At 43.1% G+C, this 12062-nt stretch overlaps 1 protein-coding gene across 4 annotated transcripts in view; it reads right to left on the bottom strand.

Annotated features, from left to right (window-relative positions):
* Positions 1 to 265: 265 nt before the first annotated feature.
* Positions 266 to 12062, bottom strand: part of LOC127571627 (deoxyribonuclease gamma-like) — a 49383-nt gene continuing 37586 nt past the window's right edge. For all 4 annotated transcript variants that reach the window (XM_052018182.1, XM_052018185.1, XM_052018183.1 and 1 more), the window contains 3 exons: positions 8550 to 8707; positions 1337 to 1436; positions 266 to 744 (listed from right to left, as the gene is read on the bottom strand). In XM_052018182.1, coding sequence (XP_051874142.1) covers positions 664 to 744; positions 1337 to 1436; positions 8550 to 8707 — 339 coding nt within the window. In that variant the 3' untranslated portion in view covers positions 266 to 663. The remainder of the gene's footprint in view (positions 745 to 1336; positions 1437 to 8549; positions 8708 to 12062) is intronic.

The following is a 12062-nucleotide window of genomic DNA, read 5'->3' as shown; positions in this document are numbered from 1 at the left end:
CTAGTTTACTCTTGAATCAATAAATGCTTATCACCTGAACCAGATTCAGTGCTGATGAGCTCCACATCCTAACCACTCTCCAGGTGAAGGAGCCCTCCTGAAATGCTGAATGGATTTATTCTACAGTATCTTATATCTTGGACCCCATTGTGTGAGTACTTTCTTCATAATTACCTGACAAACTTTTTCAAATCTTAAAAACTTCTGACTTGTACAAATGTGTAACACAGTAAATTAATCAATGATTGTTTATTGTGTGCAAAGATAACAGATTTCACCCCTTTATGGCAGTCACAAAGTCTTGCAATGTGTTAAATGGTCCCTGCAGAGATGGACCCACTAACTTTGAAGATTGCATTTCCTTGTCTTTATGTGGTACCAGCATTTCCTGTTGACCAGGGGCCCAAGGTTTCCATTGATAAAACTGTCCCTTATTTTAAAACGAAAGGTTCATCTGCAACTAAAAACAATGGTTGCCTGTAGTCAGAAGGAATAAAGGAAGTCAATTACATTTAAATTTACAAATCTAGCGAAGGTCACAGCTATGCATTTTAATTCTATTGAAATTTCATGAACATTTCAGGATGACGAGGCTCAGCTGTATTAGTTCAACCTTATTGCTATTTGCCACTTTAACCCAGTTGCTGTACAGTGCCCTTGTTTTCATTCATTTAATCCGGTTCTCTTCTGGTTGATCAATTTGAGCTCCACCTCAACGGGGTAGTGGTCACTAATGTCCAAAGCCTAATTGTAAAGGAAAAAAAAGCTTTAAATATCTGGGTAGTATTTGCATTTTTGTTAAGTAAAATGATGGGCATGAAAATAGGTAGTGTCTGCAGAGCCATAAGTTTCGAGCCCCGATTTTCAGTAATGAAAGGAGTAGGTGTCCACCACTCTTTTAGAGCAGTACAGTGACACAGCAGGTGGCGCCACTGAGTTCGATTCCTCCCGACCTCCGCTGCTGTCTGCGTGGTGTTTACGTGTTCTACCTTGACCATGTGGGTTAGCTCCAGGTGATCCAGTTTCTCACATCCCACAATATGTGCTGGTTGTTAGCGACCATAAATTGCCCCAGTGCAAATGGATGGTGGGAGAATCAGGAGGGTGTTAATGGGCATGTGTGAGAGAATTGGTTGCAAGGAAATAAGTAGGGGAATGAGATTGATGGGATTGCTACAATCTAGCATAGATGTTGGGCTGAATGGCCTCCTATGTCATAGGGAAATATGAGAATAGGAGGCAAGTCCTTCCATCACTCACCTGCAGCACCCCTCCCCCATCCCTCTCCATGCCTACATTGCTCCCATCGGAGAGAAGGGGTTAAAATTTCACCTACTTTCCGCTCTCCTGTCAGTTCCAGCGCTTCCTGGAAGTTGAAGGGCTTTGCAGAATTTGGAACAATCCCCTGATAAAACGTATTCCCGTAAACAACAATCCTGTCAACAGCAGCAACAGACATAATTAGAGACAGCGCCCGCAGCACTGTGAACAGAGAATCCACTGTGGACTTCCCACACATCAAGAGAAATACTGCACTACAAAAGGCACAATATACAGGGAAATAAAGAAAAAATACTGTTAAGGGATGCAATCTTATCCAAGCCCTGATTCATTTTGAGTCAGGTGCAGTGTTGATTTAAACCTGATGTAATATCTATGTTTAAACCAATTTTGCTTGTAAATTCAATCATATTTACATAAAAGTTGGCAGCCTTTATTTTGTGGTTCATTCAGAGTTCAAGTGTAATTTATCTTGATTTTCAAAATGCCTTTAATAGTCTAATGAACAAGGGCAGAGAATGGGGAGATATGGCACAAGCAGGGGAATATATTGTTGGCTGACTTCAGGACAGAAAGCAGAGTTGGGGAGTAAAGGGTAGAAAGTGGCTAGTGGTGCCCCATAATGATCAGGTCATAGCTTTTACAGCTTGCATTCAGAATCTGGATTCAAAGGCACAATATGCATGATACTAAATTGGTTGGGATGGTCATTACGGGGAAGGATTGCAATAAGTTGCAGAACATTAATCAACTTGCAGAATAATTGCAAATGAAGTTCAACACAGATAAATGTGAGTGAGGTAGGAAGAATAGGGAGGTCACTTATCACCCGGATAGTGCAAGTCTAGATCGGGTAGGTGGACAGGAATTTGGAAATACAAATGCACCAGTCACTAAAGGTTGCCCTACAGGTTAGCAGTGCTGTTATAAAAAACAAATCAAGCACAAAGGTTTAACTTTGTGAGGGATACTATTTAAAAACTAGGAAAGTTATGTTAAATCTTTATCAGACCTTGGTTATACCACCCATACAGGTCTAGTCGCCAGATTATACAAAGGGCCCTGACATTCCTAGGTCCTGAATTTGTGGCGAGTGCAGTGGAACCAATCCACAGTGGGAAACTGTTCGACCTATGTCATCATCCCACCAAATTCTGCTCTTAAGGCAGCTGCAGTGCAGATGAAGCAAACATATAATCTTCTTGTGGAGTGTGTGTTTGCTAAGAAGTTCTGGAAAGGGATGCAGTGGTCTTTGTTGAGGATTTTCCCAAGTAAGATAAAATAAGATAAGATATTTATTTATTAGTCACATGTACATCGAAACACACAGTGAAATGCGTCTTTTTGCATTACTGAGAACGTGCTGGGGGCTAGGCAAGTAACCAGGCAATGCTGACTCTTTGTTGTATGGTTGTTCCCAGGGATGCACATTGATGCAAACATCAATTGCTGCTGGAAGATCATAAACTCAGTGAAGGATACACTTTGGTCCACACAAAACCTGCTAGTCTTCCAATGCAAGGAGCTGTCTGCAACCAAGTGCTGCAGACGGCACCTCCAAGGTGTAGGACAAAGATTTTTTGGGGAAAGGCCACATTTATGGTTCTCCTACCATTAGACACTGAGGGACAGGCTTTGTATAATAACCCCTCAAACTTATTGCTGATGGAAAGTTTGGGAATGAACATTGATGCCAAGTTGCCGTGTTGTAAACATTAAAGAGAATGTACTGATATTCTTGATACATTGAATGCTGACAGATCAATGCCCTGCATTATATAATTGCAATTTTAATGAATAAAGTATACTTTTGAAGGGAAAACAAACTGTTCAACTGATGTTGCCTATACTTCAGAAACAAGTTCACCTTGACCCTCCCTCAATCAAGCTGCAGTATACAGGTGAAGATTGCCTCTATGGATGATTGGAGGCTAAGCTCCTAGTCCTCATCGATTTATTCACTGAAGCATACAAGAGAATGCTTGTGCTCAACAACTTCAAATCAAAGGTTCTCTCCCAATCTGCACCTGCTGTACAATGTCAATGTACAAGGGCAGGCACAGTAGTGTAGCGGTTAGCGTAACACTATTACAGCGCCAATGACCCGGGTTCAATCCCGGCCGCTGTCTGTAAGGAGTTCGTACATTCTCCCCGTGGTTGTGTGGGTTTCCTCTGGGTGCTCTGGTCTCCTCTCACATTCCAAAGATGCACGGGTTAGGAGGTTGTGGGCATGCTATGTTGGCGCCAGAAGCATGGTGACACTTGCAGGCTGCCTCCAGAACACTCTATTGCAAAAGATACATTTCACTGTGTGTTTTGATGTACATGTGACTAATAAAGATATCTTATGTCACCCTCCCACAATAAAGGTTCACTCTGAGATCCCATATCTTGGGAGCCAATACTCAGCAAAGGAAGATATCGACGATTAAATTGACCATTCCCTTCAGTGTGTGCCACTTCAACCTTTGGCAGACTGAGGGAAAGCGTGTTTGAAGGTGAGACCACAACCGGGCACAAACCCATACTTTACTAGACAGTAGATCTCCTACTGTTCCATATGCTTTTGACTTTACCTACAGCAGGCACCTCAAGACACTGTAAAGATACCATCAGTGTTGTCCCTCCAAATCCCACTGAAAGGATAACAAACAACAGCAGTGCCCTCTCCCAGGCCATCATTCCCAGCCCTGATTGACTCCATTGGACAGGCCACATCATTCACATGGCCAACACTAGTCTCATGAAGCGGAGCCTATCTTTCAAGCCCTCTCGTGGTAAGAAATGACCAGATGGACAGAGGAAAATGTTCAAGGATTTTTCAAAACCTCCTCAAAAATAGGCAACAGCTTCACTGGTTTCTGGGAATCCCAGATCCATGACTTCTTCGTGAAGAATGAGCATTCAGAATGGCACTGAGAACTGCAATTCTGAGGCTCAGGAGTGCATGGAAGCCCAGGATAAATGGCAGGAGGTGGGAGGGATGGGTGAGCACCTCTCAAACTGCTCACCCATCTCAACCATTAGGCATCTCCTTCCCTATCTGCGGTAGAGTGTGTGAGTTCCCCATTGGCCTCATCAGTCAGCTCAGAACCATTGAACCAGAGGGGAAGGAACTCGGTCTTTTCTGAGGGACTGCCTGAGATTATAAAAGGATGTAGAGGAGGTAGACAACGCAGGAAAGCATATGGAGGGTATACATAGTAGGAAAAGACAAACAGATTGACTACTTTTTGTCTTGAAAAAAGGTGAGGGGTTAGCTGTCAGAGGTCATGAAGGGCTTGGATTAAGTGCATGCAGAGAGAACATTTTCACTTGTGGGAAAGAGCATAACGAATGGACATCAATGTAAGATGCCAAGAAATCCAATAAGGAATTCAGAAAAACTTCTTGACCCAAAGAGGAGCAAGAATATGGGACTCATTCGCACAGGGAGTGGTTGAAGGGAATAGTGTGGATACATTATGGGATGATTTAAATAAGCATATGAGAAAGAAGGGAACGGATGGTTATACAAACACTCCTTCTGCATATAACTCAAACAGTCCTACAACTTGGGTAACTAAAACAAAACCATTACAGAGAGATGAGGTCTTGATGCAGGGTTTCTGATATGATGGCCTGGCGGAGGAAAGGAGCAAATTGTAATGAAGCACGTCAACAATAATCTGCGATCTGCATCTCCCCATTGCCAGTCACTTCAACTCCCCCTCCCACACCATCACTGACATGTCAGTCCTCGGCCTCCTCCACTGCCCAGGAGAATTCCAAGTGCAAACTGGAGGAACAGCACCTCATTTTCCATCTTGGAACCTTGCAGCCTAACAGCATGAACATTGAATTCTCCCACTTCAGGTAATCCCCACCCCCTTCCCCACATCCCCCCCCCCCACCCCCCCACCGTGCTTCTTCTCTTCTTCCCTTTCCCAGCCTCTTTTTTTCTACCTTTTTTTTCCTTTCTCTCCTTACCTTTGACCCACCCCCCGGTAGATCTGCTCTCCCCTCCTCCCCCGCACCAACCTATCACTATCTCCTACCTGTATCTACCTATCACCACCTCTTACCCGCATCTACCTATCACCATTGTGCCTACCCCGCCTCCCCTCTTTTGTCCACCTATCACTGCTCTGCTTTTCCCTCCTATATATCGGACTTCCCCTTTTCCTATCTTCAGTCCTGAAGAAGGGTCCTGAGCCGAAACGTTGACCACCTGCTTTTCTCCACGGATGCTGCCTGGCCTGCTGAGTTCCTCCAGCATCAGTGCGTTTTTCATCTAGATTCTAGCATCTGCAGTCTTTTGTTTCTCATGTCAACAATAAGGAGGGAAAAGTACTGGGAGAAGAGAAAAATGTAATACTTGCCATTTGTCTGGATGACTCCAACAACAGTAAAGTAACACCATAAACACTGACCCAAAATGTTAACTGTTTCTCCTTTCACAGATGCTGTCTGACCTGCTGAGTGTTTCCAGCACTTTATGATGTTACATGATTTCCTTCACAACTACCACTTTGTGGCTGCATTGAATTCTATCTACAAAAAGTACTACATCAACTTCCAAAACCTTCCAAGCTTGCAACTTCTACTACCCAATAGGTCAAGGGCAGCAGACGCATGCAAACAGCACTTCCTGCATATTCCCCTCCACGTCACTAGAAAATACATCTCTGTTCCTTCATCGTCACTGGATCTATATACGGGAATCCTCTGCCCTGCTGTACTGTGGAAGCATCTCAACCACATGGACTACTGTGGTTCAAGAGTAGCTCAATGACAGTTCGAGAGGGACAATAAACACCAACAATGAGAGCAATTCAAGCAGGGCTGCTCTTGCAACTGACTCACGAATAAAAGATCATGCATCAAGTTAAGAGGTAGGAGGCTTCAGTGGAGGATAGTAAACTACCTGCTTCCTTCCACATGTCAATATATAGGCCTTGTAATTTTAGTTTGCATTCTCACCTTTGAGCCAGAAGATTGGTGATTCTAACCCAATCTGGAGCAAGTTTAAATTAATTTCATTATTGGACTTCTGTCTTTTAGCCAAGATGTTTAAACGATTCAGAAGGATGTAAAAATATCTTATAGTACAACTTAAAGACCTTTGGGTCCTCCTACTGTCACTCATGGAAACAGTGGTGGGTGCAAAATGTATTATAATTCGTGAGATCTGTTCTCCCCATGTCTGCGTGGGTTTCCTCCGGGTCCTCCGGTTTCCTCCCACATTCCAAAAGACATATGGGTTAGGAAGTTGTGGGCATGCTATGTTGGCACTGGAAGTGTGGCGACACTTGCGGGCTGGCCCCCAGCACACTCTACTCAAAAAGATGCACTTCACTGTGTGTTTCGATGTACATGTGACTAATAAAGATATCTATCTATCTAAGATGAAAGTGAGTGAAATCTAAGAGAAAAAAATGCCAAAATGTTAAAGCTATGGGTAAAACACCGGAGAATCGGACTAAGTAGAAGCTCCATCAGGCACAATGGGGCTACATCATCTCATGTTGTATGTAAAATATTATGATTCAATGAACCACATTAATTATGGATTAATATTACATAACAGATGGCCAGCAGTGGGTTGCATGAAAAATATCACATGCTGGCTGTAAGTTTTATTAAGGGTGCCTTTGGGAACACAGTCTCGTTGAAGGTAATATTACAGTGTTCTATCCTAGGAATGTTTTTTTTAAAGCAATCCATGGGGAAAAGGCTTTATGTATAATACATTAACTTGTTGCTGGCGGTAACTCTTCGATCTTCTTTTAATGAGATGTTAGGTGTGCTAAGCAACCAAGCAACAGACTGAGGCAACGCACCTCAGGCAACGTGGACTTTGCCCATGAATGTCCTCACTTTCAACCAGGGTGTCAGAAAGAAATGGCTTGTGCCAGTTCTGGGTGAGTGGCCAGCAAATTAGTGAGGCGGGGGCATGTACTTGCACATCTCTTGTGGGGCCTCTTGTCTTGCAAATTGGCATTGGAGGGGGAGTGGGAGGACTCCTTCATAAATGAGGGAAGAAAATTAATTGAGAAAAAAGATAGTGGGAGAGAGGAGGCAATCATTCAACAACAGCAATAAAAATAGTTCCTTTAAAGTAGCAAGGATGTCCCAAGGTGATTCACAAGAGGATTACCAAAATAACCCACATCTGCACTAAAGAAGGAACATAGAACAGTACATCACAGGAACAGGCCCTTTGGCTCACAATGTTTGTTCCAGGCACCCACCACTCTCTGTGGGGGGGAAAAAAACTTGCCCCGCACGTCTCCTTTAAACTTTCCTCCTCACACCTGAAATGAATGTCCTCTAGTATTTGACATTGACTGGGGGAAAAGATTCTCACTGTCTACCCTATCTATGCCTCTCATAATCTTATAAACTTCTATCAGGTCTCCTCTCAGTGTCTGATGCTCCAAAGCAAGCAACCCTGGTTTGTCCAGCCTCTCCTTATAGATCATACCGTCTAATCCAGGCAGCATCCTGGTAAACCTCTTTCAAAAGCCTCCATATCCTTCTTGTAATGGGGTGACCAAAATTGCACAGGAGATATTAAGACAGTTGGGAAAAAAAGGCTTGGTCAGATCATCTTAAAGGAGAAGGAGTAGGGAAGTAGAGAGATTTTGGAAACAAATTCCATAGCTTAGGACCTTGGCAGTGGTAGAACAATTAAATGTTGGTATAAGCAAGAGTCTAGAGTTTAGAAGATACTCAGGAGAGTTGCAGGGCTGGAAGGGATTACAGAGGTAAAGATGGGTGAGACTATGGATGAATTTGAAAAAGTAGTGAGAGAAATTTCAAACCTGAAGATTCATTGGAGGTCACCCAAGCGCTGAAGAACTTGGAGTGAGTTAGGATACAGGCAGTAGAGTTTTGCAGCAAGTTAACTGAGAGTGAAATAAGTGAGGCATCAGGAATAACCAAGTCTGGAGTTAACAGGTGCATAGATGAGGGTTTCAGCAGGAGATGAGCTGAAGCAAGAATGAGGGCAATATTATGGAGGAACAAATAGGTGGTCTTAGCAATCTCATGGATGAGAAATCTGAAACTCTTCTCGGGGGGTGGGGGGGAGGGATTTGCGAAAAAAAAAAGGACACCAAGGCTACAAACAGCTTAAGAATTAAACAGTTCCCAGGGACGGGGGTACTGACTTCAATGAATTATTGGGAAGACTAAAGCCAATGACCTTTGATCCCCATTATAAACACAGGATCCCAAACACTCTCTCCCTGCGCCTGTTCTCCACACAGCCTCGTGGTCTTCACCTGTCATAGGCCTGGTCTGTGGTTAACCTTGTAGTAGTGTCCTCGTCGTCTCTGATGAGCCAGTGGAAATTTTTGTCTTTTCGGAGCCGTATTGTTTCCATCTTCTTCTTTGATACGTACTTTCCATCAGCATTGAAGTCTCCAAGTATCATAATGTTCTGTAGAAAGGGAAAGCTGTGAGCTGAGGTGTGACACAATTAAGCTCCTGCTGTGTGGTGTCTGATTAAATTAGCCAGTTGCACCTAGAAATAACTGTCAGAAATATTAATGGATGATACTTAAATGTGCTGATATAACATTCCACTGCTCACTATTTAACACTACAACTCACTTACTTCAACATTTACTTCAGATATGTTAATTCCTCTCTAAGCGGAAATATAAACCCAAACACATTAAGCATGTTCTTGCTAATGCGTTAACAGTTATTTGCAGGCGTAAATGTCTTATTTTAATAATGTGCAATAGAAACTGTAACGGTTTCCATTCTTTTTTTTAACTTCAATCTTTTTTATTTAGTAATTGTTCTACTGGGCCCCTAACCCAACTGGTCCCAACTCACTAACACACTCACAGAGTCTAAGTGCAAACATCAGGGAGTAAGATTTCGGATTATGGTGCTAACAAGTTGCAAGTAAAGGGAGTCAAACTCTCTCAAAATGCACTCTTTAATCTATACCTGAACCAATCCAATAAAGACTTATACTTATATATCACCTGTCAGGTCCCAAAGAACTTAATGAAGAGTAGTCACTATTATATGTCAGATTGCAGCAACCATTTTGCATTCAGCAAACTTCCGCTGTGATCAACAAACAAGAAGCTGGAGGAACTCAGCGGGTCAGATAGCATCTGTGGAGGGTTTCAAGTTGAGACAGTTCATCTGGACTGGATGAAGGGTCATGACCTGAAATGTCAACTGTCCATTTCCCTCCACAGATGCTATCTGACCCAATGAGTTCCTCCAGCTTCTTGCTCCAGATTCCAGCATAGAAACATAGAAAACCTACAGCACAATTCAGGCCCTTCAGCCTACAAAGCTGTGCTGAACATGTCCCTACCTTAGAAATTACTAGGCTTACCCATAGCCCTCTATTTTTCTCAGCTCCATGTACCTATCCAAAAGTCTCTTAAAAGACCCTATCGTATCCACCTCCACCACCGTTGCCGGCAGCCCATTCCACGCACTCACCACTCTCTGAGTAAAAAACTTACCCCTGACATCTCCTCTGTATCTACTCCCTTGCACTTTAAACCTGCATCTGCAGTCTCATTTGTCTCCATTCTGCTGTGATCAGTCTGATAATCACCAGATATTCTGTTTTAGTGACATTGGTGGAGGACAACAAAGAGAATTATGTTGCTGCTCTTCAAACTAACACCACAAGAGTTTTCACCATGAACAATCTGAGGGAGCAGACAGAGCTTCATTTTTAACTTAGTAAGAAATGAAAATGCTGGAAACACTCAGCAGGTCAGACAACATCTGTGGAAAGCGAAACGGTTAACGTTTCAGGTCTGGTACTCTTCATCATGGACCTGAAATGATAACTGTACCTCTTTATACTGATGCCTCCTGACCTCTTAAGTGTTTCCAGCATTTTTTGGTTTTATTTAAGATTTCCAGCATCTGCAGTTTTTTGATCTTCATTTTTAATATCTCAGCTGAAAGTCAGAATCACTAACAATGCAGGACTCTCTCATTACTACTTTAGAATGGCAGTCTGGATTTTAATGTTTGTGTGGGATTTGAAACCACATCCTTCTGATTCAGCAACATGAGCAACTGAGGCACAGGTCAGATCAGGAGTTTGGCCCTGGAGCAGTGGTGATTTGAGCAGTGGGAGGTATGTTAGAATCAAAGGTGAGGTTTAGTGCCATAGCTAAGGACAAGGGCAAAATAAAGCTCTTGCTGGTATCTGTGGAAGATCTGGCACTGACTCAGAAAATGATGGAAGCCAGAAATGGAGGCGTGATCATGATTGAACTTATTTGAAATTTCATTCCTAATTTTAATGGTAACCGTGCCAATGAAGGAAGTGCTCTCTAGAATTCTCACTGTGAAGAAGGCTGAAGTAAAATAAGAATATGGGCCTAGATCTCCCACTAAAACCATCTCCTGGTGTGAAGTTCATTTTATCACTTCATGCACTTTGCTAATTGCACCTCCCACCCACTTCCCCCTTCCTACCCATCCAAACCTCTCAGTGACTTCCTTGGCCAAATGTAGTTACTTGCGGCTCTCTCTCCCATATTTTCCCTATTACTATCCCTAACCCCAGTCAGCACCTTCTGCAGCTATCTGTCATTTCCACCCAGTCTATCGTTCTTTGATATAACCTCCCCCATTCTATCTCTCTTGGTGTGAATCCAAAATTCCTTTGTGGGCCTCTATGCGATCTGGTTGGGCCAAGAATCTGAATTTTCTCCCACTTCTGTGGGCTGACACAATTTGTCCATGACTGACAAGTCACTCTGGATAGATCCCCACTGGGGTGCAGGTACCAATATCATTAAAAGCAAAGAAGCATCTAAGCAAGCAATTGAATCACCAAAGCATAGAAGTCTATCTGTCTTCATCACCCTTTTGGGCAGTGACTTACTACCACTCTTTGGATGAAATTGCTTTTCCTTAACATCACGTTAATCCTCCTGCGATCTTGAATCTATGCTACTTGCTTACAGACTTCATCACTAAGGGCAGTAAGTCCTTTTCATCCTCTCAGTCCTGGTCTCTCAGGACTTTAAACAGGTCAACTAAATCTTCCCTCAGCTTGTTCCAAAGAAGCCAATTGCAGTCTGGCCAATCTGTCTACATATTGAAACTTCTCCAGCCCGGCTGACATCTTCTCAGCTCTCCTCTGCACCCTTTCTAATGCAGCAGTTCCTGTGGTGTAGTGGTCATTACTTTGCCTTAAACATGATAGGATCCCAGTTTGATCGTAGGCAGAGCATTCTCGAGCAGCACGTTGATGCAGCAGGTCGTGCTGCTTCCTCACAGCTCCAGTGACTCAGGTTTAATCCTAACCTCTGGTGCTCTCTGTGTGGAGTTTGCACGTTCTCCCTAAACAATGTGGATTTCCCCAGGGTTCTCTGGTTTCCTCCCACATGACAAATGATGTGCTAGTTGATAGATTAATTGGCCACTGTAAATTTTCCTCAGTGTTGGTTGGTGGATAGGAATTAGGGTGATGTTGATGGTATGTGAGAGAATAGCTTACAGGGAAGTAAGTGGGGGGATGGGATTCATCTGGGAGCTGGCATAGATTTACTGGGCTGAATGGCCTCCTTTGTTGTAAGAAAATATGAACATATTATTCTTTCTACATCCTTCCTACATTGTGGTGATCAGCACTGTACACACCTTAGCTGTGACTATTATTTCTACTCTTCTCATATGATTCCCTACTCTTATATTTCATGCCTCAGCCAATAGAAACAAGTTTCCCACATGTCTTCTTACCCTCTTTATCTATTGTTCGCCTTTGTTCCTCTACATTTCTCAGTGCCCTA

Source organism: Pristis pectinata, chromosome 6 (genome assembly GCF_009764475.1).
Source record: "Pristis pectinata isolate sPriPec2 chromosome 6, sPriPec2.1.pri, whole genome shotgun sequence".
In the NCBI taxonomy this organism is placed as follows: Eukaryota; Metazoa; Chordata; class Chondrichthyes; order Rhinopristiformes; family Pristidae; genus Pristis; species Pristis pectinata.
Note: the sequence above shows the minus strand (reverse complement) of the source record. Positions and strands in the feature narration are given on the sequence as shown.